This window comes from Terrapene carolina, unplaced genomic scaffold (assembly GCF_002925995.2).
Source record: "Terrapene carolina triunguis isolate 2854851 unplaced genomic scaffold, T_m_triunguis-2.0 Scaffold96, whole genome shotgun sequence".
NCBI lineage: Eukaryota > Metazoa > Chordata > Testudines > Emydidae > Terrapene > Terrapene triunguis.
Genome location: NW_020664447.1, coordinates 3145693 through 3170996, shown reverse-complemented (window position 1 = coordinate 3170996; position 25304 = coordinate 3145693). Strand labels below are relative to the sequence as shown.

The 25304-nt window shown below is 41.4% G+C and overlaps 1 protein-coding gene across 3 annotated transcripts in view; it reads left to right on the top strand.

The window, feature by feature from the left end:
- Positions 1–25304, top strand: part of LMO1 (LIM domain only 1) — a 76164-nt gene that overhangs the window by 33217 nt on the left and 17643 nt on the right. For all 3 annotated transcript variants that reach the window (XM_024196385.2, XM_024196376.1, XM_024196394.1), the window contains exon 2: positions 22195–22408. In XM_024196385.2, coding sequence (XP_024052153.1) covers positions 22195–22408 — 214 coding nt within the window. The remainder of the gene's footprint in view (positions 1–22194; positions 22409–25304) is intronic.

Sequence of the window (25304 nt, the reverse complement as noted above, 5' to 3'; positions counted from 1 at the left end):
TCCATCCAGGACACACCACACGATCCATTGTCTACAGCCAAGCTCTAAGATATAACCGCATTTGCTCCAATCCCTCAGATAGAGACAAGCACCTACAAGATCTCTATCAAGCATTTTTAAAACTACAATACCCACCTGCTGAAGTGAAAAAACAGATTGACAGAGCCAGACGAGTACCCAGAAGTCACCTCCTACAAGACAGGGCCAACAAAGAAAATAACAGAACACCACTAGCTGTCACCTTCAGCCCCCAACTAAAACCTCTCCAGCGCATCATTAGAGATCTACAACCTATCCTGAAAGATGATCCTTTACTCTCACAGATCTTGGGAGACAGACCTGTCCTTGCTTACAGACAACCCCCCAACCTAAAGCAAATACTCACCAGCAACCACACATCACTGAACAAAAACACTGACCCAGGAACCTATCCTTGTAACAAAGCCCGATGCCAACTCTGTCCACATATCTAATCAAGTGACACCATCATAGGGCCTAATCACATCAGCCATACCATCAGGGGCTCGTTCACCTGCACATCTACCAATGTGATATATGCCATCATGTGCCAGCAATGCCCCTCTGCCATGTACATTGGCCAAACCGGACAGTCTCTACGCAAAAGAATTAATGGACACAAATCTGACATCAGGAATCATAATACTCAAAAACCAGTGGGAGAACACTTTAACCTGTCTGGCCATTCTATGACAGACCTGCGGGTGGCTATCTTAAAACAGAAAAACTTCAAAAACAGACTCCAACGAGAGACTGCTGAGCTGGAATTGATATGCAAACTAGACACAATTAACTCAGGGCTAAATAGGGATTGGGAATGGCTGAGCCATTACAAACATTGAATCTATCTCCCCTTGTAAGTATTCTCACACTTGCTTCTTATCAAACTGTCTGTACTTGGTTACCTTGATTATCACTTCAAAAGTTTTTTTTGCTCTTACTTAATTGGCCTCTCAGAGTTGGTAAGACAACTCCCACCTGTTCATGCTCTCTGTATGTGTGTATATATATCTCCTCGATATGTTTCACTCAATATGCATCCGAAGAAGTGGGTTGTAGCCCACGAAAGCTTATGCTCTAATAAATTTGTTAGTCTCTAAGGTGCCACAAGTACTCCTGTTCTTGTTATGGGGATGTGAGAGAAGTGTGCCCTGTGAACAAAAGAAGAGGAATGAGTAGGAGATCTCATTGCCAATACAAATACTTACCACTAAGTCAGTCTTAGCTCAGGATCCAAAAGGAGAAAACTGCTAGACACTGGTGCCTGAGGATATTGGTAGGAGTTAAGACTTCAGAATAGCCTATAGGAGTGAAAATACAGAGTGGTGCCTTTTACTGAACAGGAGGAATGAATTTAATACTAACTGCGGATTAGTCTAAAGCTCTGGAAGAGGTGGAAGTTTGGTGATAACTTCATGGACTGGGACAAAGGGTTTAATAAAAAAAAAATAGTTGTGTATTCTTGTCTATCTTAGGTACTTAATGACACCCATTACCACAATCATTAATGGACTTATCCTCACAACATCCCTCCAAGGAAGGGCAGTGTTATTTCCCCCACTTCACAGATGGAGAACTGAGACTCAGGAGACTAATCTGCCCAAGGTTACCCAGAAAGTCTGTGGTGGAGCAAGGAATTGAACCCAGGCCTCCCAGGCTAGAAGTTTAACCAATGGACCCTCCTTCCTCTCAGAAAAACATGATTTTTGTTCTAATTGCCAGTCTCTGTGAAAGATGTAATTTTTTAATGATTCGGGTGGGCACAACTCTATATAGGAATTTGTTTCTACATAGTTTCCGTACAGTGTATTGATAAAGACTTGCTTATAAGATCTCTTCCTGACGTTCCAGAATTTCTTCATTTGATTTTTAGGAACTAATTTTAAAAAATGTTTCTGTGTACTCATGTTGATGTAATATTAACAATTAGGCTGAGATTCATCATATTCTTATGCTATATGATAAGACTAGGAGCTCCAGAGATGCTTTAACATGATTATATTTTAATATGAAAATATTTTTCTCCATGAAGATCGGTTGGTGTCTCTCTTTCTCTCTCTCTCTCCCCCCCTCCCTCCCTCCCCATAGAGAAGTTGGTATTGGGATGTCTGTGCAAATTATGTGTTATAGTCCAAGTACATTTTGATTCTGGAAAAGAAAGAAAATTGAAAACTAGATATTGGGATGGGGGCATGTTTGATATTCATAGGCTGTGGAACCACTAGTTAAAATCCTGTTGACTGAACTCTTCCATTTCTTTTTGCAGTAGATAAATTGTCTTTTACTATGTGTATTTTTTTTTGAGATCTTAAAAATGTTCTGCATGGTTATTGGAGATCCTGTGGCTCTCTTCAGAGACTGAGACAGGGTTTTCCTGATATCCCTTGGATATCATTGCTATGTGCCACCTGTCCGCATTTCACAAGCTTTATGCAGACAGCAGGACTGAAGTGTTTTGGGATTCTTCAACCTGAAAGAAATGTAAAATGTTTTCATAGTGGAGGCAAGCATATTAAAAATGAAGTTGTTTTTAGTTTCAGATTGGCGAGCATCTAGAAATAGATAGTGCCGACCCAAGTAACCTCACTGAAGCAAATGAGTATTTTCTGTGGTACTTCACTCATTTCCTTAGCACCATCATATGAAATTGCCAGTTTTTCATTTTCAGGAGATCAGTCTGTCAGTTTTAAAGCAGCTATGGGCTGTAACCTTTGAACATGATGAAAGTTGCTTCCACCTACAAACGCTTGTGTAGCCTGTGTGTGTGTGTGTGTGTGTGTGTTTATATTACAGTAGCTCCCAGAGGCTTCAGCTGAGGTTGGGATGCTAGGCACCCTGCAAATGCTTTATAAGAGACAGTGCCTGCTCAGAGTCCTTGCAATCTAAGTAGACGAGAGACGGGGAGAGAAGGGAAACCGACATTGGAGGTGAAGTGACTCGCCCAGGGTCATACTGCAGGGCTCTGGCAGAGCTGGGTATAGAGCCTAGTTCTCCTGACTCCAAGTTCTAGGCTCTATCTGCTGGGCCATGCTGACTTGCAGTGTGGAGACATTGTTTGCTAGACATGGACTCAAGCTTGTGCTTGAGATCCAGGTTAGACTCAAACTCTGGTTTGGGTTTGAGACTGGATCTAGGCTGAGGTTCAGGCCCCGGGGTAGAGTTTGCATTTAAAGGTGGAAAAATCTTCTCCCGAGAGTTTCTTGTGATATTTTACCCCCAAAGAGGGCAGAAATCACCCAATTAGCAGTTCTTGCGAGTTTTCCTCCATCTTTGGTCAAAAGTGGGATGGTTTTCTGCTGGTGACTTGACTCCTGCTCCCTTGAAATTCAAATGGGTTACAGAATTCAAGGTCCTTATTTGTACCTATCTCTGCTGGTCACTAACAGGGAGTTGTGAGGCCCCGGAGTACCAAAATAGAAGTTGTTAGCCTTCCAATCAACAAGGGATCCTTAAATTGGGAAATATTTGGCTTAATGTATTGATCAGCTCTTGGATCTTGAGCAAATGTCCTTTTCCTCTCTGAATACTCCTAATACAAACTGAGATTAGGTGCAATAGTGGCATATAAAGAGGAAGTTAAATAAATTAAGATTTCCATACGCTCATTAGCACCTAAAATATGGTTGGTAGTTTAAAAAACACTACAGCACTAAAAGTAACAAACTGCTTATCATAAGCTTTGCTGTAGTAGCTCCAGGCTTGCTTTAGAGTAACATTTTATTTCAGTGCTGCAGGTAATTTAAACACTCCTCTGAAACGAGGGACCGCACAGAGTACTGCTGAGTTGAGGTGGATTGGCAAAGGGCATTATGTTTTGCAGGTGGAAGCATTGAATGTTGGCTATAGATGAATGGGGTAGGTTTAGAGAGATGACTGGACCGCAGCTTGATTTTCAGGGACAGGTTGTCTTCTCTTTCAAAGATTTGCTGCGCTCCTGACTGACTGTATAGCATTTGCCCATGGGACTTGTGCCTTCTTCCCTCTAGCCCAGTGGTTCCCAAACTTTAACAACCTGTGAACCCCTTTCACTAAAATGTCAAGTCTAGCGAAACTCCTTGTAAAAATGAATATTTCCAGGGATTTTCTCCTTTACTGGAGTATAAATTATAAAAGCAGTGATCTTGGAAATATAAAATTTGTTTTTATGACATGCTTATTACACACTATTTATCATTACAGCATTTTTATTACATTATGAAAATGGCAACACACTTCCAAGATCTCACTTTCATAGCGTGTAACACTTTGAATAAGCCTGTTTATAAGACAAGGCTCCTATGTTTCATCAAGGAGTATCAGATGTGAAACAGCATGAATGTATTTAAGAAGCCAACTCAGAGTTCCTCCTACACAAGCATTCAGGTCTTGAGCAGTCCAGGCAAACAATGCACGTTACAACAAAGATTAAACTTGTTCTTCATAATTTTAAAAACAATACTAGCTGCCTATTTAATTTTAAAAACAGAAAAAATCTCCACCTCCCTTTCCATTTCTTATAAGGAGTTTTGAAGTTTAAATCTCCTCAGTGTGATAGATATGCTTGCTTTGATCTGCTTAGCACTTGGAAGTCCAGGGGGTCCGGGCTGCTGGCCCCGTGCTGCCCGGGGTCCCCAGAGACAGCTCTGTCCACCATTAGGGAATTTTTTCCTGTGAACCCCAGTTTGGGAACCACTGCTCTAGCAGTTTGTCACCCCATTCCCATTCAAACATGATTCTAGGATCACCTATTTTTCTTGATGAATGCATCCAGCAGTGGTAACGGAACTGAAAGACAGAATGCTACTTTCATTTCCAGTACTGAAATCCTGTGGTGGATTTGCCATATACATATGAACATTTGTTTCATAGCTTTTAAAAACTAGAATTGCAATAAGGTTAACAGTCTTAGGCCATTCAGAACCTCTTAATTTAATACGCAAATGTATGTTTGTGGTTTAGAAAAGTTGTGCTTACTTGCCAAAAGATGAATTGCTTTCTCACCCTGCAAAATAAATTTGGGGCGGGTGTTATGCTGGTGGGAGTGAGTCTGGGAAACCAAGATTGCTGTTGTACCCGTAATGTTTCCAATAGGAGCACATTCCCAAGCATCAAATGCACTTTATTAAAGGTGGGGAAGGAACACCTAATGTGATTTGTAAGTAATAAGCCTTGTCCTTGAGACTATTTCTGTGTTCTCAAACCTGGTTTCCCGATTATATAATCCATTAATTTTTCTTGAAATCTCAAAATATCTGTGGCTGATCTTTTCTATAGGTTAACAAATTGCCTGATTAGTTCAGGGAGCCATTCAACATTTGGTGGATAAATTCCTTTTTATAGAGTAAAGAGCCAGGTTGCATTTTTTATTTTTATTTTTTTTATTCTTATGGGCCCTTTAATTCATGGGAGGAGTATGTGTGACAGGAAAGTGTTGGAATTAATCTGAATAGCTGGCATAGGGTAAGCACTATATACTCTACTCTAATCAGCCTGGGATTCTAAAAGCTTGCTAGCTGCCTGTCAGAGTAACTGTCCGGCTTCCAGTGGCAGACTGACATAATTCCCCCTATCTCTAGGGAGCATAGTAGAGCACTCCCTGATGTACTCATAATTCTGAAGGGAAATTGGGCCTTTTCATAGGCTTTCTGAAGTTCATACAAAGAATTGTGGGTTGTTTAATGTTTTTAAAAGGTTTTTCTAATTGCCATACTTCTCCACCCCGCCCCCTAAGTGGCTTCAGACTTCCATAGAACTTTTTGATTTTTAAACTAGTCTAATCTCTCAAACTATCTAGTTAGGAAAAAACTATTGTAACTGAAAATGTCTCTGATACTTCTTCCATTTTAATAGACGTTTAGTCTGGTTTAAAAGCTTTCTTGGGCACTTGTTATAAATGACTGATTTAAGCTTGACAGGTTTTAATTATAATGTCTTTATACGCCAGTTAAGATGCTTAATGCTAGTGAAAAGTTCTGAATACAAAGGAAACCTGTGTCAAGTTGTGGAGCACTCTTACCCATCTTAATTGCTTTTGGTTTGAACTTTGACATTAACTTTCCCATACGTGTCTTGCTAATTGTTTTGCCTCATCACAAGAACTTTTTTAGTTGGACTTCATAGAATTCTTGTAATTTTTTAAAAATTTTTTAGTCTTCCAGGTGATCTGCCAAAGGCCAAACTTTACCCATCTTGCTCACCCTCTAGCACTACAACATGATTACTTTCCTTGGGGTCACATTACACCACCTTTAACCACGCTGAATAGTACCTTGCTCCGTGAGTAAAAATGGAACTACTTGTGCAGTAAAGTACTATTGTACAAGTGTAAAGATGGCTGGGTCTGGACCTAAGTGTCTTGGCAGCTTAAAAGTTCAGTTAAAACAATGATTCTCAAACTTTTGTACTGGTGACCCCTTTCACATAGCAAGCCTCTGAGTACGACCTTCCCCCCCCAAATTAAAAACACTTTTAAAATATATTTAACACCATTATAAATGCTGGAAGCAAAGCGGGGTTTGAGGTGGAGGTTGACAGCTCACAACCCCCCATGTAATAACCTCACGACCCCCTGAGGGGTCCCGACCTCCAGTTTGAAAACCCCGGAGTTAAAACAAGCTTCCAGTGAATCTCTGCAGTACATTTTTGTATGTAACTTTTATAAGTAATGCCTTAAGTATATTGTTCCTTTTTAGGATTGTTGGTGTCTGCATAATTTTCCCCATGTGATCCAGCTTCGGTACTTCAGTAACAAAAGTTAGTTGTATCCTTTTCCTTAGAGAAGTGTGAGTTGCACCCAAGCAGTAGAAAATTAGCCATGAAAATATCCACTGAGAGCAAATTCTTTCCCTGTGCTCTGGAGAGTGCATTTAAAAGTTTGAATCCATAATTGATTTGGAAAAACTCTAATCTAAAATAACCCTGATGTTAGCAATGTGTATCTAACTCCTGCTAGACACTAGTATTCTGGTTCAATGCATTGGCACACAATTCCCTGATGCTGTGAAATTGAAACTCATCTGAAGATTCAAACTTTTCTAAAGAGATTGCAGGGCACTTAAGGCTCTCTGTTTCATTAGTAAGGTGAGAGTAGTTCTTTTCAGCGGTCAGGAATTTTACGATGAGGTGTCCACTCAAAACACAGACTACATCAAGCAGTTGGGACTTGACTGTCGAAATGGAAGGAAGGTAAAGTACACTAATTGGAATTTCTTGTCCTGTGTTGTCAAAAGTTTGGAGGTGAAGCTCGACGTTTACTACCCATTTGAAGCATGCTTGGGAATCCACTGAACCACTGCAATAAACAGAAGAGCCATTAAGCACAAATTGATGTGGACTCAATCCAGGTTCCAGAACATCCCAAATTTCAGAGGCTTTCAGATCTGGGTTTTTGGTTTGTGCTCATCTCTTTTAATAATAATTAAAAAAAAAAAACCTGCTAGTTTTACACTTAATTTTTTTAATGTGTCAGTGAGAATTAAATGGAGCATAAGTAACTGGTCTTAAGAGCAGACTTCCTCTTAAAGAGGATCTGTTGCTGCATAGAGCATTTGTAATGGTGAACTACATCCAGTGTGTAGGCAGCAAGTCGTATGTTTTTGTGCTGGTGGTGGTCTGAGGTCCAAGGAATAGGATTAGAAAGGTATTATAGGTTAATGAAAATGGTTCCCTTGGGATCAGCTTGAATGCAGCCCAGTGGTCAGCCGTAAAATGAAGAGAGTCTCATGTGATCCTGTCTCCTTGTATTCTGAGTACCGTGGTACTAGTAAATGCTGTATATAGTAGAATAGACTGTATTTGCACTTTATTTTACGTGCTTTCATGGGTGCAGTAAACTAAATGTCAGAATAGTTTGTCCCAGACCCTGAGTGTTCGTTCCATTCTGGAATATTGAGCACATTGCCACAAGTATTTTCAAACTTTTTGTGCAATGCACAAAAAATGTCTTGCAGTTCCCCCCCACACACACACACACTTTGTTGCCCTTTCTGTGTAGCACTCAAGAGTTATAGCCACGCATGATTTACCCTTTAAAAAAAAAAATGGTGGTATTGAAGGAATGTAAAGAAAGTTGGCACCAACTAATTACTCTGATAGTTACTAATTTTTGTCACTCCTTTTCAAGGTGTTTACATGTTAGACTTATAGCATAAGGGGCCAATTGTGTATTGCTAAGCCCTGATTTAGCAATATAAATAAAAATGGATTAAAAAAACCACTCTGATCTATGCTATATGACTAGTTACTGGCTAATTCCAGGTCTAACAGATATTAACAAGCTTTTCCTGTGCATTAAAGGGGAAGGGTAGTGGCCCATGCTAATGTCAGTTTTCTCAGCCACCATCCTCAGAGAAGACTTCAGCTGGTTAAGGCTGCATGGAAATGAAGTTGTGGGTTGGGTCATGGGCTGGCCTAAGGCCTGATCCACACTACCCCCCCACTTCGGACTAAGGTACGCAAATTCAGCTACGTTAATAACGTAGCTGAATTCGAAGTACCTTAGTCCGAACTTACCGCGGGTCCAGACGCTGCAGGCAGGCTCCCCCGTCGATGCCGCGTACTCCTCTTGCCGAGCTGGAGTACCGGCGTCGATGGTGAGCACTTCCGGGATCGATCCCAGAACATCGATTGCCTGCCGTCGGACCCGGAGGTAAGTGTAGACGTACCCTAAGTAAAGACAGGACCAGATCAGGAGAGTAAACAGGTGAGTGGAAGCAGTGCTGCGATCTGGCACATGTTTTTTCTGCCCATCCTCCACTACGTTCAGATACTAATAGATTTTGAAGGCATAAGGGAGCATTATGATCCAGTCTAACCTCCTGCATAATGCTGGCTGTAGAATTTCACCAAACAATTCCTGCATCAAACCCATAACTCTGAGCTAGTGCATTTGAAAAAATACATTCTGCCTTCTAATTAATATCAGAAGGTTACAGCAAAGGAAACCATGCTAAACTTTCCACAGGGCAGGAGCATTGGGGAACTTTCTTGGGAATTGGGGTGCTATTTCAAGGTTGTGGTGGTAAGGAGGCCTTTTCAGTATAATCCTTTACTTTGGGTCTGGTGTGTGTTTCGCAGGTCCAGTGTTGCTTCAGGATTGTTGATTGTAGCTCAAGGCTCATTACAGCAAAATGTTCTCACTGCTTACCAAGGCCAGCTCTAGGATTTTTGCCGCCCAAGGCAAAAACAATTTTGGCCGCCCCCCCCACCGTTTTTTAATTACCCCACCCCCGGCCCCGCCTCAACTCCACCCCTTCCCTGCCTCCTCCCCCCAGGCTCTCAAGCCTAGGAGGGAGGGGGAGAAGCGGCGCCCGCGCCACGGCCACTCGGAGTCTCCCCCTCCCTCCCAGGCTCTCAAACCTGGGAGGGAGGGGGAGACTCCGAGTGGCAGCAGCGCGTGAAACAGCTGATTCGCGCGCCGCTGCTCCCCCTCCCTTCCAGGCTTGAGAGCCTGGGAGGGAGGGTGAGTAACGGCGCGCGAGCGGCAGCAGCAGCGGAGGTGAGCTAGGGCGGCCGGGGCACATTTTTAGGGACGGCATTCTGGCGCTGGCCGTGCCGCCCCTAAAAATGTGCCACCCCAAGCACCAGCTTGTTTTGCTGGTGCCTAGAGCCGACCCTGCTGCTTACTAAACTCCCCCTCCCCCCAAATATAGAATTCTTTCCTTCTTTACTCTGACCTACACACTAACAAATCGGTTTCTTAAGCATGTGTGTACACAAACAAGTAGTTGTATCTTCTCGGTTGCCCCATATGTTTCCTCAGGAGTGTCTACGCTATGAGCTCTACAGAGGCACAGCTGCAATGTGCAGCTATGCCACTGCAGTGCTGTAGTGTAGACTTTTCCTATGTCGATAAAGGGGTTTTCCATTGATGTAGGTGGTCTACTACCTCTGCTTTTCCCTGAACAGCGGTAGCTAGGTCGATGGAAGAATTCTTCTCTGTTTAAGCTTGAAAGCTTGCTATTCTCACCAGTAGAAGTTGGTCCAATAAAAAATGGTACCTCACCCACCTTGTCAGTTTAAAAACTTAGCACTTGCGAACAGTGAAAGCATAGTTCTATCGGAGATACCACAGTTTCCCCTATTAAACTGAGGAAAAATTGGTAACTGTTATCTGTTGGTAATTCTTTACATTTTTTTAATGGTGACCACTGTACATACAACTGTCTCCTGACTATCTTCATCTGGAGACTTGAAACAAATTTGAGGGAGTCCCGGGGACACAAATTTCTATATACACTAGAGCAATGTGTCATTCTGGAATATTGGCTAGGCAGAAAATTATTTACCTTTGGTAACCTTGGTTTTCTGCCACTACTTTCATGAGACAGAATTCCAGCCTGCTTTATTTTTAAGTCAGCAAATTGTAAAAGATCAGTGTTTTCATGGGTGAATAGTAATTACTGAGTAATGGCTTAAAACATTTCCTGAAGGAACATAAAGCTGTTTTTAAAAGTCAAGAGTACATTAAAAGGATTACCATGTAGATTTGATTTTTAGATAACACTAAAATGGATCCCAAATGGACTTATGAAAGGGGATGCTATCTCTTTAATGGAAAGTGCATGGTCTGACAGTTAAGCATGCAAATGGTTTGTACTTATTGCTGCAAAGAAGTGGGTTGGCTTTTTTTTCTTCTTCTTCTTTCAACAAAGGAGGAGGAATTGGCTCCCCCCAGCCCCCTTCCAACTTTTAATAGCAAATAGGCTTGTCTGGTAGTTGCTTGGGAAGGTAAAAAGACTAGGTTTTTCAGGATAACTGCATCTTTATGAATCATTAGAGAGGTATGTTTCATGACACTAGAAGGTCAATAGCAATTGTATCTGTTACATGGATTGAATTAAGTGGAAAGACTCTGTCTGCACTCTTTAAAAGTGGATTCTTGCTCATCTTTTGAAAAACCCAGGGGAAATGCAATTAGATCCTTGGAGGTAAAGGTGAAGAGTTGACTGTGAAATACACTAATTCTGTGCAGGGGGTGTATTTCAGAGTGTGAATCTGTTGTAAGCTTTTTGGGGGTCTTCCTGCTTACATATTGTGATGACCTGTGATGGCTGTAGCTTTAGATGTGTGTGTTTTTTTTTTTTTTTAAATGACTTTCTAGCTATTGATGGCTTCAAATATTGCCTCTGGCTTCAATATTATTCCCTTTAAAAACATTTGAAAAGCATATATCCATATTTCATTAGGCTTTGGTTGGTTTCAGATTCTTTTGCGGTAGTGCACAAATTTTTATTGTCTCCAAAATTCTTGAGAAACTTCTGTAGGCCTGTGAAAGCTTTGGATTACAGAGTTATTATTGCCTGAATTAGGGTTTGTGACAGATTGCTTCATCTGTGTACACAGAGCAGAACATCAAATGGCCATTTGGCAGTGGGCACTGAAATTCTATTAAGGTTGCCGAAAGCTTAAGCTGACAATGTGTATGTCTGCAAAAAGGAAAAAGAAATGATGATGATCTTACAATGATACAGCTCTGTTCACCTGAAAGTACTCACTAATTTTAAATAAATAAATAAAAGAACCTACATTAAAGCAGTGTTATAGACTCACTGTTAAAACTGAGTTCAGACCTGTTCTGTATCCTTTAATATATGTGTACTTCTTGCAATCTAAACAGTAATATATTCAGCCAGACACTTAACAGAAAATTAGGATATTATTAATAATAATAATAACAAAATATTACATGTGCATTTAGAGTTGACTTCAACTCCTATTCCCCTGGTTTTTGGGGGGATTTTAACCCTACAGACTTAGATTAAGGTTTTTACATTTAATTTCTTTTCTTTTTAAAAATAAAGAGAAAAGAAGTTGGCTATGTTACAATATTGGTATTTTAGTTGCCCTAAGTGAAGGGTGAGTTCTCACCTTTGTTGCCATTTGTCCTGGAGATGGATCTGTTTTTCTATTTGCTTTGGCAGTTAAATGTTCTGCATAGGAGAACCAAAGAACTTAATGTTGTTTTAATGGTAACTTAAAAATTTGTAGAATATGGAAAGAATTCCAGCCAAATGTGAAATCACTGAATCTGCAATATTTTCCCACCAGCGAGTTTCTCATGTCTCTACTAAGGTGCTTTAGGTTGTTCTTTCACTTGTAACTTTTTATTTATTTCTACTTCCCTGTCCCCAAACAACTAAACAAAGGTACTAATAATCCTCTTAAAAAGGCAGCCCATGCCAAATTTCAACTCAACTGATTTTGCTTTAGCGGTGTCTTTAAGAGATTTGAATATTCTGACACTGGGGAAACAGGAGGTGAGAAATGTGGTTTTAGTTAATTCTCCCAGAACTCAGAACTGTTGCATGGATTTTGTGAACATGCTCAAAAAAAAACCGAAAAACCCCAACAAAATCTGTAGATACTCTATGTCCATATATCTTTGGAAAGATGCAAAACCTGGAAAACTTAAGCCCACAACTAGAATATTTTTATGAGCGTATAAAAATGTTACGTATGGAAGCTGTTTTGCAACCTTCACCATTGTGGATTCCATCTAGTGCCTGGCGTGTTTTTATTTTACTTACACACACCCATCCACCCACCTTGGGATATCTAACTATGAATTGTTCTGAACCTCAGTTTTACATCTCTTCTTAGAAACTGCCCCCTGCAACAACAGTGTTCCTTATTATGCTTGAGGAATTTGTTCAGTAATGACTCAGAGGAAAGAATGCCACCAAATGAATTCCCAAAGCCATACTGAAATCACCCACTGCATATCAGAGCACAACACTAGAATTGTGAAATGATCATGGGTTTTCTGTAATACATTCATTTTTGAAATTATTCATTGAATAATTTTGATGAATATGATTTGGTCTATAGCTCGTTCATAAGCAGTTTGGTGCATCTATTGAATATTTTGGTTGTACATGCATCACATGGTAATGTTCAGCTCATTCATTGGATGCCCTAACTCATTAAATCAGGTTCTGAAGCAAATATTCAAGGTTGCAAATACTGAAAATGTACTGTTTGGCTTGATAGTTTCCTGTTTAGCAAACAAGTTTGCTAGAATATTCACAGAAGATAAAAACAATAGTAGTATGAGCACAGTCAAAGTGTTTTTGTTTTAAAAATAAGACTGAAAATTCTCTAAATCCTCTTCTTTTTTTTGTAAATACTTGCCCAGCTCTGCTTATGTTGATGTTGAGACTATAAAGCTTAGAAATGTCAGATCCTCTGATGAAAGACACCACAAGAGTGCTGCTTATTTACTGTGTTGACAAAAGTTAATAAGCAGTTAATAATTACTTTACTCTTCAGTTGCCATTTTGTCTTTTGCAGCCAAATGCTAGTTTGTTACTGGAAGGTCAGTTTTTTAAATGAAGCTATTAGATGTTGGAAATAAGATTTCTTTAAGTACTCTGAAATACCAGGTTAAATTGCCTGTGTATCTCCCAACTTCCCAAAGTGCGATCTCTAAGCACAAATTGCTTTAAGCCCTTATTACTTTAGGAATTCAATGTTCCATCTACCCCCTTCTTATATTTGTTGTTGCAATTAATGTAGCATATGCACTGAGAAGAATTGTAGCCTCTGGTTTCCAACCTGAAGCATGTTGGTTAATTATATTTCGAAGCACTGAGCAGCCATTTAAGCAATAGTTCATGTCTGAACAAAACATTATCACAGTGGTCCCCAGATGCCTGTGTGCTAGGTGTTGTACAAACCTATATGGAGATGTAGTCCTTGTCCTGGAGAGTGGCAGTCTGCTAGTACGTTTTGGGGGAGGGGAGGGAGGTTACCCAGTCTGTTGTTGTGAGAAGTTATTATGATGGTAAAAGCGCTAATCTATGGAAAAGTTTAAAAAGAAGTTGCTGAAGGAAAGAGTTAAAGCCATCTGCCTGAAAGCATTGTGTAAAACATACACACAATGTTGGGGAAATAAGCCAATTATGTGTGCTTCACAGGAGGTGGGGGAGTGACCTTTGTGTATAATTAGTTCTTTTATTTAAAGCAAAGATTTTGAATAGAATAACTAATTAGCTGTCATAAATGGCAAATTGAAGATTTTGGCCAGATTCCTTAGGGAATGTGAGAGGACTTCCCTCCTCCCAGCCCATACTGTACGCTCACACACTTTCCTCATTAGGGTTGTTTTTAGTTCTTTGCAGTGGTAATGAGAAGTGCAGTTGCTGCTCTTAACTGAGCCCCCCCTAACAAGGCATGAAATGCAGGTGGAACAGAACTGCCTTCAGCTACTGCTGCTTTAATATGAAGCATTTTAGATGTATTGGTAGGTTGGAGGGCTGTTGGGGGAAGGAGGGGAGGGCTCGAAAAGTCACGGTGATCTCAGCTGCGTATTATGCTCTGGTCTTGATTGTATAAAACACAAGAAAGCCAGGAAGCCTTGAGGCATATATCATTAGCCAGCAGTCCACATTACTCTTTCAGACCAATTAACCTTTAGAGTTGCATTAAAGAAATTAGGTGGTGAACTTCCATGCTTTCAGACAGGACCAGGAGCCCTCTTGCAGAACAGAGCACTGTAGAGACATACATCACAGCACCCTTTCAGGTAACTATTTATTTAAATGTGTGGCCCACCTTTTATAAAAGTTTTCCAGTCTCTTGAAAATGAAGATATACAAGGGGTGCCCTTAGAGGTATAGTTACAAATTGCCACATGAATAAAATATCTGGAAAATGATTTAGAAACGTTTGGGGTGTATTTAGTTGATACTTGTGGTATAACCCAGCTGAATAATTTTCTTGAAAGACCCTTGACAGAGAAGATATAGGATGATTAAAGCCCATTTGTCAGCCCTGGAGTAGAGGTAAAGTTTAGCTTACCCAGTACAATAACATCCTCTTTAGACACAGTCGTAAATTTCAGTATGACCAGAGGGTGGTGTCTATAATTTTTTTTAATGTGTGTTGGAGCTGTGAGCGCTAAGTATAGCTTTTATTTTGTATTTACCAGCAGCAAGTCTATTAAGTTGTAAAGGGCAAGGAAGGGAATATAGGTTGCCAAAAATAGAAAGTCTTCATCTACTGTTTCTAAGAAAAGGTACCATGGATGGTGAGCAATGGGGGTGCGGGGGGGGGGGGAATAGAATTTGATATCATTTGCAAAATTTCCCATTTAGTACTCTATCAAAATTCCTTTGTAATTGGAATTACATCTTGATTATGTATTTAAACAGGTAAGCATCGGCATGTTACTTTTCCCAGCTCCACAGATGTATGCTACTTTATAACGTTAGCTTGACCAGTGCGCGTGGGACTGTGCCTGAGGTGGCCTGTTAACTCTTGGGGGAATTCTGCGCCACTGCACATGTGCAGAATTTCTATCCCCTGCAGATTTCTTTGCTTCCCCTCAGAAAAATGACTTTCTGACGGGGAAGCAAAGGGAAGCCACAAGAGCAGTCATGCAACCCTCCCCAGCAGTATGTTTTGGGTGCCCAGGGCAGCCAGAAGAGAGGTAAATCACTGTGGGATGGGGAACAGGACTTGGGAAGACCTGGTTGGTGGTTCAGCTGTTAGTGAACCACCTCGATGAGCCACCCACATCCAGATCCCCACCCGACAAGCCCCAAACCTCTGCACCTGGATCCCCACCCCACTGAGCCCCATTCCCTCAGCATCTGGACCCCCCACTGAGCCCCCACACCCACACACCCCCTGCTTAGCACCAACCACCTTCACCTGGACCCTCCCTCCAGAGTCCCATTACAGTTGCACCCAGAACCCCCCAACAAGCCCTTGTGCATCCAGATTCCCCCCTCCTCCCTGGATCCCCCACTGAGCCACCCGCACCCAGATTGCCCCACACAGAACCCTCTCAACCCACACCTGGATCCCCTACACTAAGCCCCTCCACACTTGGATCCTTCCTTGCTGAGCCTGCCTGGTGTACGTGGGGTGTTTCTGGGGCAGACCCAGTACTTGCGCTGTGTCAGGGTTTCGGGTAGCCTCACTGTGGGGGTATGACTGCACAGTGATCTCCCACTTCTGGGCAGCCAGTGGTGTGTGCTCCCCAATGTCATGCTGGAGCCTGACAAATAAAATTTGCAGAATTTTAAAATATTGTATGCAGAATTTTAAATTTTTTGGCACTGAATTTTTAAATTTTTGGCGCAGAATGCCCTCAGGAGTATCTGTTTGGGTTTTTTTGTTAGCACCCATTTCAACACCATATTTCGCCAGTCAAAATGAACTGTATTTCTTGCTTTAGAGCCTTAGGCTGTGTTTACACTGCCACTTTCAGTGCTAAAACTTTTGTTGTTCAGGGGTGTGAAAAAACACCCCCCAGAGCGACAAAAGTTTTAGCACTGAAAAGCACCAGTATAGACAGCGCTTTATTGCTGGGAGCCACGCTCCCGGTGATAAAGCTACCACCGCTCATTAGGGGTGGTTTTTTTTTATCGCCACGAGAGCTCTCCCCGCGGCGATAAAGTATGTCTATGCTGCCCACGTTCCAGTGCTGCCACGGCCGTGCTCTAATGTGGGTAGTGTAGACATACCTCTAGATAAGTACTAGAAAATAAATAATACTCCAGTGGTGTTTCATGATGTTAAGGTAAGGAAGTGACTTACTAATAAAAATTTGAGGCTCTGAATACTGGCTGGCTGGCATTATTCAGCCATGGCTGTTTGTTTTTCGAGGAGGGAGGAGAGTGAGGTTTGGTGTTATACCGGCCCTGTCTTCTGAGATTTCCCTGCAGGGCTCAGGCTGTAAAGTTACAATGCTTTGGAGACTCTGCTCACTCATTGTTTGGAATGAAATGACAAGTACCCTGTGAATCCAGGCTGATAAACTTTGGCAGTTTTGAAATTTGTTTCACACCTCACCTGCCCTGTCAATGTGCCAGCTAATTGCAGTCAAAACTTTTTATAGTTCCATTTGTGCTCCATCCAGATTGGTTAGGGTGTTGGGGGTGGGGAGCCTTCTAGACCAAAATGTAATTTCAAAACGCTGAACCTGACCAGCACAGGTTGACCTTGCTCGTTATTATCTGAGTGGGAATAGCAGCTTTGAACATCATATGATCTCTGAAACGCTGGCTTTTTTCATTAGAAAACCCCCTGCTGAAAACTGACCAAGTGTGTGGCATTTCTTTCCTTCTAAAAAAGCTCTTCACTGCTTTTCTGCTAGTTATTAGAAGAAAATTGGAAAGTGTTGCTCTCCTCCTGTTCACATGAGCCTGCCTCTCCTAAGACAATCGTGTGCACAGAATGGAGACTGTAGAGATTTGAGAGAGTCATCTGCCTACAGGCCACATATGGGACAAGAAACGGTACTGTGGTCCACTAATCATCCTTAACACAGACTACTAGTGACCCCCTTACAATTTAGTTCAAGCCCTGCTTAACTTTTATTAAGGGAAGTTTCCCTCCTGTATTGATTAAACTAACTTTCTGAAATGTTTTAAGAAAGGGAACTGGATTTTCCCTCCATCCCTCACAGCCTCAGCAGAAGTCCTGAGCTTATCGCAGTTATTAGGAGCCCAACGTTTTGAGTGAAGGCAAATGTCATTTTTTTTTCTTTTTTCCAAAAGGAAACACAAGTCCCATTGAAAGTCTTGTACTCCTAAGTCACTTAGGTGCTTTAGAAAACCCCACCTATATAACTGTTTTCTGTTTGGAGAAATAGAGTCAATTAAACTTAATGTTTAAACCTTGAAACCAGAGGCATCTACTGTTCCTGGGATGGGTCTGATGCAGGATCTCCAGACTTGTTTAAGATCTCACGAATGACATGTGGTTCCATGTAGGGATGGGGAAGGAGATCTGTAAATTGCTGAGCTGTTTCAACAGCATATTTATGAATGAAAGTGTGTGTGTTGATAAAGCAAACCACCAGAGGAACGTAACCTGGGGTTTGGTATTTTTCAATGCCTGCTAGATTTCCACTGATGTGTTAAACTTGGGTGGATATGCATAGATTTCTTGTAGTATAAAGTTAATAACTACAAGAACAATAACGTTTTGTAGGGGAGTAGAGGCTACTACAGGTGGGGCAGACTACTCCAAATTGAGTTGATTTTGTTCTGCCATGTACAGCGTTTCTTTCTTGCACTTTCTGTATGAGCTTGGGTAAGTTAAACTCCTCCTTTATTCATGTTGTATTGAAAAATTGAACACCGAGCCTTACCCATGAAATTTGTCCAAGTATGAAACAGCCTTATATAGATTGTATGGCTCAGGAAGCAGACTGAGGGGGGGAAAGTGGTAGTGCGTTCTTCCAAACTCTGCCCACAAAACAAGCTCCACCCCTGTGAATATCCAGAATGAGACGCTGCTCACAGTAGATTGTGTGCTTTTTGGCTCCCCCTCTAGGTCTACACTACAGCCTATGTCAGCAAAACTTAAGACGCTCAGGACTGTGAAGGAATAGTCACACCCCTGACCGACATAAATTACACTGGCATAAGCACTTGTGTGCACAGCTTCTCCCGCCAACATAGCTTCCATTGCTCATGAAGGCGGGCTTTTCTGCCGATGGGAGAGCTCTCTCCCATCGGCCTAGAGCATCTTCACCAAACGTGCTGCAGATGTGCCTCTGTAGCACCATATCTATAGTCATGGCCTTATGTGAAGAATGAAATAGTAGACACTTAACTCAGATGGCCAGGGATGATGATTTAACCCTCTGTTGAGATGAATGGGGCAGTTCACGCCTCTCAGAGCTGCTGTTCCAGGCGTTCAGCTTAGGTTTCAGAGCCCATACTGTGAAGTCCAAATCACAACTTCAAAGTGCTGTTCCTGCTATTTTTAGAGCTCTAATGCAAACCCCATTTGGTGACCCAGTCTGAGAGGTTTGCTCCAAAATACTATGCAGACATACCCTTAGAGATGGTAGCTTCAGAGAAGTACCAGTACAACATGTAGGCACCTACTAGCTATTTTTGAGCCCTGATATATGTACAGTAAATGCATATGCGGCTGGCAGAGAATGAAAAAATTAGAGATACTGACACACAAAGAGCTCCTGTTTAAAATCTTGTTAACATGGCAGCAGCAACTTTATATATAATGTTAGCAGTATATTTTAAGTATCTTGAAGAACTATAAAGGTTTGAACTCAAATTGCTAATGTTTGTCACAGCCGAGCATACCCAGTGCCGAAGGGGATAAAAGAACTGCTGTCAAGCAAGGGTTTTTCCTACAGTATCCCAGAGTATTGATCGAAACACATGTTGTGAGTTCTGTTTTTCTGGATCCCTTTCACGACTTGGCTGCTGAACAGCTGGCACATGATTTGTGATCACCTGCATCAGAATTGCAATCTCTTGTGATCACCCGAAACTTGATTTTTCTAATGTCGACAACTAGCAACTTGGATTGTGTCTTCTCCCTTGCTTTCCATCCACTGGTGATCGGCAGCATTGACATCGGAGGGTTTTAAGGCAGCCATTTGAAGAGTATCTGGATGAGGTATTGGAAACACAGTTTTGCTATGCAAAAATCAATGTTTCTGTCCACTTTTGAATGACAAATAAGATTATGGTTATTTTTAACAGGCCAGGCTGAAGTTATACAATTTGTGGCCAGACTAACCGCGCTAATACAAAGGAGTGGAAAGCCCTTTGCCCACCCTGGAACCCAAGTACATGATTAGTCAACAAATCCCATCCAGTACTATGTGGTGTCGCACCTCTTTAAGGACCTTGGAGAGTCTTGGATTACGTATATCAAGCCAGTTTAGTCCTGTAATCCAAAATGTTGTATTATTGGATAGAGAGCTGTTTTCTCTTCCCTTCTCCAGTGTCTAGAGATACTGTCTTTCAATATGATTCTTACATTTGGGGAAGCCTGGTGCTTGGTTTCAGTAAGCTCAGAAAGTTGTAAAAAAATGTTTAATGTTGCTACTGAAACCTACTTCTACATCCAGTTATTGTTTCCACACAAAGGTCTCCATTCTGGCAAGGTATTGCAATCCTTTGCCTGTGGAGTTAGTCTGCTGGTGTGGGGTTTGAGCTGGCACGTGATTATCTCTTGATGGGAAATATTCTGAGGAGGAGATCAGCTGGAAAAGTGGAGCTCCTTCTCTTTGCTCCCTAAATGCCCAAGTAAAAAGCACAGTGTATAGAACCCATGAGTCCCTTTCCTGTCTCTTGTGAGCGTGTCTTGCAATATCATGGCTGCTCAAATTTTACCCCGCGTTCTAAGATAGGTTCCACTTCTGAATTTTTGCGGTTCGCGGGGGGTTGTTCCTGGGTTTTCTTTAGAAAACACTTCTGTGCTTGCTCAAAAATCTTTTTCCTACTTTTGGGCAGCCTGATGGCGCCATGCGTTTCGGAGTAGCATTGTTGATTTGTGTGTGGTGTTGGAGCTGAGGCTTAAATTTTCACTTACTAATTATTACATAGTTGTCGCCACTGTCTCAAGTTTGCAGATATTTCCCAGCAAGTGGATTTTGAGCCTCTGGCAGCCTAGAGCAGGAGGGCTCTTTTAGCCTTAAGAATTTTTGAATGTTACTTGACCTGACTCCACAGTACCGAGACCACTTTGATAACAAATGGATCAATAGCGCACTGTTTGTGCAGAAGTGTCTTAAGTGCTGTTGTCCTCCACTTGCAGCTCTGACAGAGCAATTATTACTGTAAGAGTGGTGGGTTCTACATGTGCCAAGCGTTAGCCACCCTCAAGCCCCCCTGGCTTTTAAGGAAAGCAGCAAATGTCACTTATTACAGCAACACTAAGTAGTGCCACTCAGGTTAAGGGGCTGTTAATAATTCCAATATCAAGCTGCTGCTTCCTAGGATCTATACCTTGCTATAAAAACTGTGTTCTAAAATGTTGCACCAGAGCAGATCCTATGCCACCCCCACTGTTGCCAGCACCACCCCCTTCTCATCTCCCCAACTTTGTCTAAGCCAATTCGGCCATGTTCTGGAGGCCCAGCTCTCTCATTTCAATGTGGGTGTGATATGGGGCGGGGCCAGCAATAGACACTTTGAAGCTCTAGGTAAAATGGCATTCTGACTCCTTATATAGTCACTTTCCCCATCTAGGTCACTTACAGAGTGCACTCTTTTTTTTTTTTTTTTTCCCTCTCAGCCCCATGAAAGCACGTCTGTTTCCTTTGCCCTTGTGCTCCAAAGCAAATCTCTCCCCTTTCCCTGTGAGGAACCTGAGGGGTGGTAGGATACAGGCTCATTCCTCACTCCTTCCAAAGCAACAGGCGAGCAGCTTCTCTCCAAGACTTCTGGGCACAGAGCTCCGAGAACAGGAGTCCTGTGGTGACTGGGTACCCAGAAGGGAGAGGAGGCCTGTAGGGAAGTTGGAGGCAGGGAGGAGCAGCTTATTGGAAAGTTGGAAGAGGAGCCCATGAGAGTCAGTGTACTTACAGGCCTGGGGGCTTTGGTGCCCTTGGGGGCTCAGATAGGCTCTTGGTGTCCTATCACCATCCAGGGATTTGGTGGCCAAAGAAATGCTTTCTCCCCAGACTCCCTGATTGAGAACCTAGCCCCTGCTCTGTGCCAACTATCTCCCTGACATGCTTGCATGACATGCATGTCTGGCAGGGATGTCCAGAATCTGAATGGGGCCCAGAGTTTTTGGTACCTGCTCTGATGGCACAAAGCAAAGGGAAAGCCCAGGTTAGCCAGTTACCTGGAAATACCTCCTAGGTGCTAGTGCAGAGCCCTTGACGTAAGCAGCATTGTTAAAGAATCATTGTGCTCTGGTTATTCTCAGTTGCCCTCAGAGGCCTGGGGCAGCATAGGTTAGAGCAGCCTGATGCTAGTTTTCATCAGGGTCTTTGTGAGGGAGGAGGGTGCAAAGAGTTACAAGGGTGGAATATAGTTTTCTTTGCCCCCACTTTCCTCCCCTTCTACCAATCTCAACTCAACAGCAGACCAGCATTAAGGCCTTGGTATATGTGCCATTAAAATCTTCATGATTGCCTTTACCTGTCCTGTTAATTGTCTGTTAGTGCTAATTAAGAAAAAGAAAAATGTTGAAATTGCAACCAATTTATTTGCTGAAGGATTTTAAACCAACAACTTGGTGCTCAGGTCAGTTTATCATTTGGGAAACAACTATCGCATCCTTGCAGGTGAACATCCCTCCCAAGATAAAACCTGTTCCTTTGATCACTGCTGCCGAAAGCTGTTTAGAACATGATCGCCCCCAAACCTGCAGCACTGAAAGTCACCAATAGTGCGGGAAAGCAATTCTGCTTAAAATATTTGTCTGTCTGTAAACGTCTCATGAATTGTAATGGTTTGTTTTTGTTTGTAGGTGTGCCGATGTTATCTGTACAACCAAAAGGGAAACAGAAAGGCTGTGCTGGCTGCAACCGAAAGATCAAGGACCGCTACCTTCTGAAGGCCTTGGATAAATATTGGCATGAAGATTGTCTAAAATGTGCCTGCTGTGACTGCCGCCTTGGAGAGGTTGGATCAACTCTTTACACAAAAGCAAATCTCATTCTCTGCCGCAGAGATTACCTGAGGTAAATACAGGTATATTCTGTGGGTTCTTCCTATAAGCTCCCAGTTCACTGCCAGCTGTTTATTTTTTCTAAACTTGTACTGTGTAAATATCCACACGCACAGTTTTTAGCATTGACTAGTAGTTAAATTGAGTACAAGATCCATAGCTTTCTCCTTTTTAAGGATGCCTTTGTTTGCTGTATTATACTTGATGGAACTGTTTATGTGTAAGACTTGGTAGTGAGGGGAGGGCATGCTTTATGGTATTTTTTTTTAATTATGAGCTTACAAAAGAAAGGAATATTTATTTTTAAAATGTAGGGCCAGATCATGAGCTGGTGTAAACTGGCATAGTTCCTCTGACTTCAGTGTTATGTGGATACACAACTGCTGAGGGTCTGTCCCACTTGCCTTTCAATGGCAGCTTTTAAATAGACATTTAACTGTTTTCTGTCAGCCCCCCCCCCCCCACCACCACCACCACCACCACCACAGCAAATGAGGCTCCTTGGTGATACAACAAAGCAAAACAGTGTATCAAAATAAGAGATCAGGTTTTTTTAATTGTTTTTCTTCAGGAAATTTTATAGTAACCAGCAGTGACTCTTCCTCCAGGTAGAGCTATCCTCACTCATGTGCATTTGTAGCGAATAAAACCTGTTACTCAAGGACAATTGTGACTTTTTTTGGATTGGATATATGTAAATACGCATATATGGAAGCTTAAATGAGTCTTAATAAGACGATAGCTATAGCGTACTTTCCCTAATAATGGGGCTTAGTGCAAACGTGAGGAGAAGTGAAGTCCACTGTATAGAATATATAAAATAAATAAAAGAAAGGGGACGTTGATAGTAATGACTATCAATCAGAAGTTAGGAATTATAGAAAACTGATAAGGGAAGCAAAAGGACACAAGGAGAAATCTATGGCCAGCAGAGTTAAGGACAATAAGGAGTTTTTAAAATATATTTGGAACAAGAAGAATCCTGACAATGGTATTGGTCAATAATAATGCAGAAAAGTTCAATAAACATTTCTGATCTGTATTCAGGGGGGAAAAAACAGATGATATACTCTCCTCATGTGGTGGTGGAGACACTTTCCATTCCACTGGTATCTCTGGAGGATGTTAAACAAAAGCTACTAAAGTTAGACAAGTTGTCCAGCTAAAGTGCATCCAAGACTTTTAGGTTTTTAAAAGAGCTGGCTGAGGAGGCCAGTGGACCATTAATGCTGATTTTCAATAAGTCTTGGAGAATTGGGGAAGTTTCAGAAGACTGGAAGAAAGCTAGACTCATGCCAGTTTTTTATAAAAGAGTAAACTGGATGACCCAGGTAATTATAAGCCTGTCAGCCTGATGTTGATCCCAGGCAAGATAATGGAGTGGCTGATATGAGACTCGATAAAGAATTAAAGGAGGGTAATATAATTGATGCAAATCAACATGGGTTTATGGAAAATAGATCCTGTCAAACTAACTTCATATCTTTTTTGATGACATTACAAGTTTGGTTAATAAAGATAATACTGTTGACATCATATACTTAGATTGCTGTAAGGTGTTTGACTTGATACCATGTGACATTTTTGATTAAAAAGCTAGAGCAATATAGAATTAACCTGGCACACATTAAATTAATTAAAAACTGGCTAACTAATAGGTCTTGGAATGTAGCTAAACAGGGAATCGAGGTCACTGATTCAGAGCGATCTGGGTCACTTGGTAAAATTGGTGCAAGCAAACAATATGTGTTTTAATACAGTTAAATATAAATGTATACATCTAGGAACAAAGAATGTAGGCCATACTTACAGGATGGGGAACTCTGTCCTGGAAGCAGTGACTGAAAAGAGTTGGGGATCGTGGTGAGAAATCAGCTGCAGATGAACTCCCAGTATGATGCTGTGGCCAAAAGGAGCTAATATGATCCTAGGATGCATAAACAGGAAACTCTCAAGAAGGAGTAGGGAGGTTGTTTTATCTCTGTATTTGGTACTGATGTGACCTCTGCTGGAATCCTGTGTCCAGTTCTGGTGCCCACTCTTCTGGAAAGATGTTGATAAATTAGAGAGGGTTCAGAGAAGAGCCATGAGAAAGATTAAAAAACATGCCCTAGAGTGATACAAAGAGCTATCTATTCATCTTAACAAAGAGAAGGTTAAAGGATAACTTGATTACAGTCTGTAAATATTTACATGGTGAACAAATATTTAAAAATAGACTCTTCAATCTAGCAGAGAAAAGTATAACATGATCCTATACTTGGAAGTTGAAGCTAGATCAATTTAGCAATTCAGACTGGAAATAAGGTGTAAATTTTTAACAGTGAGAGTAATTAACCATTGGAACAACTTCCCAAGGGTCATGGTGGATTCTCCATCACTGACCATTTTTAAAACAAGACTGGATGTTTTTCTAAAAGATCTGCTCTAGGAATTATTTTGAAGAAGTTCTATGGGCTGTGTTATATAGGAGGTCAGACTAGATGATCACAATGGTCCCTTCTGGCCTTGGAATCTGTGGAAAGATATAATGTTGAGGTTTTTTTGGAGGGGTGAATGACTTTTAGCTAATATTTTTCTATAACACCTGTCCCCATAGCATTTCCTCCTGTACCATCATCCCCTGAATAGATTTTCAGCAATAAACAATAGACTGTTATTAAGCCATTCAACATTTGTTAATCCTGTGGCTCCCAGAAACCAGCCGTATTTGTGACAATAGTTAAAACCCTTGAACTATCTGGGATCAAAGTATTAATGGACTCAGGGTAATATTTTAAGGAATCTATAGTGTTTACAATTTTACAAATCAAATTTTCCTTAAAGTTTTCCTTTAAAAATAAGAAGAAATGGAGTTGTGAAATATTTGATTTTAATTAACTGTTACGGTGTTTAGAACTGGAACCTCA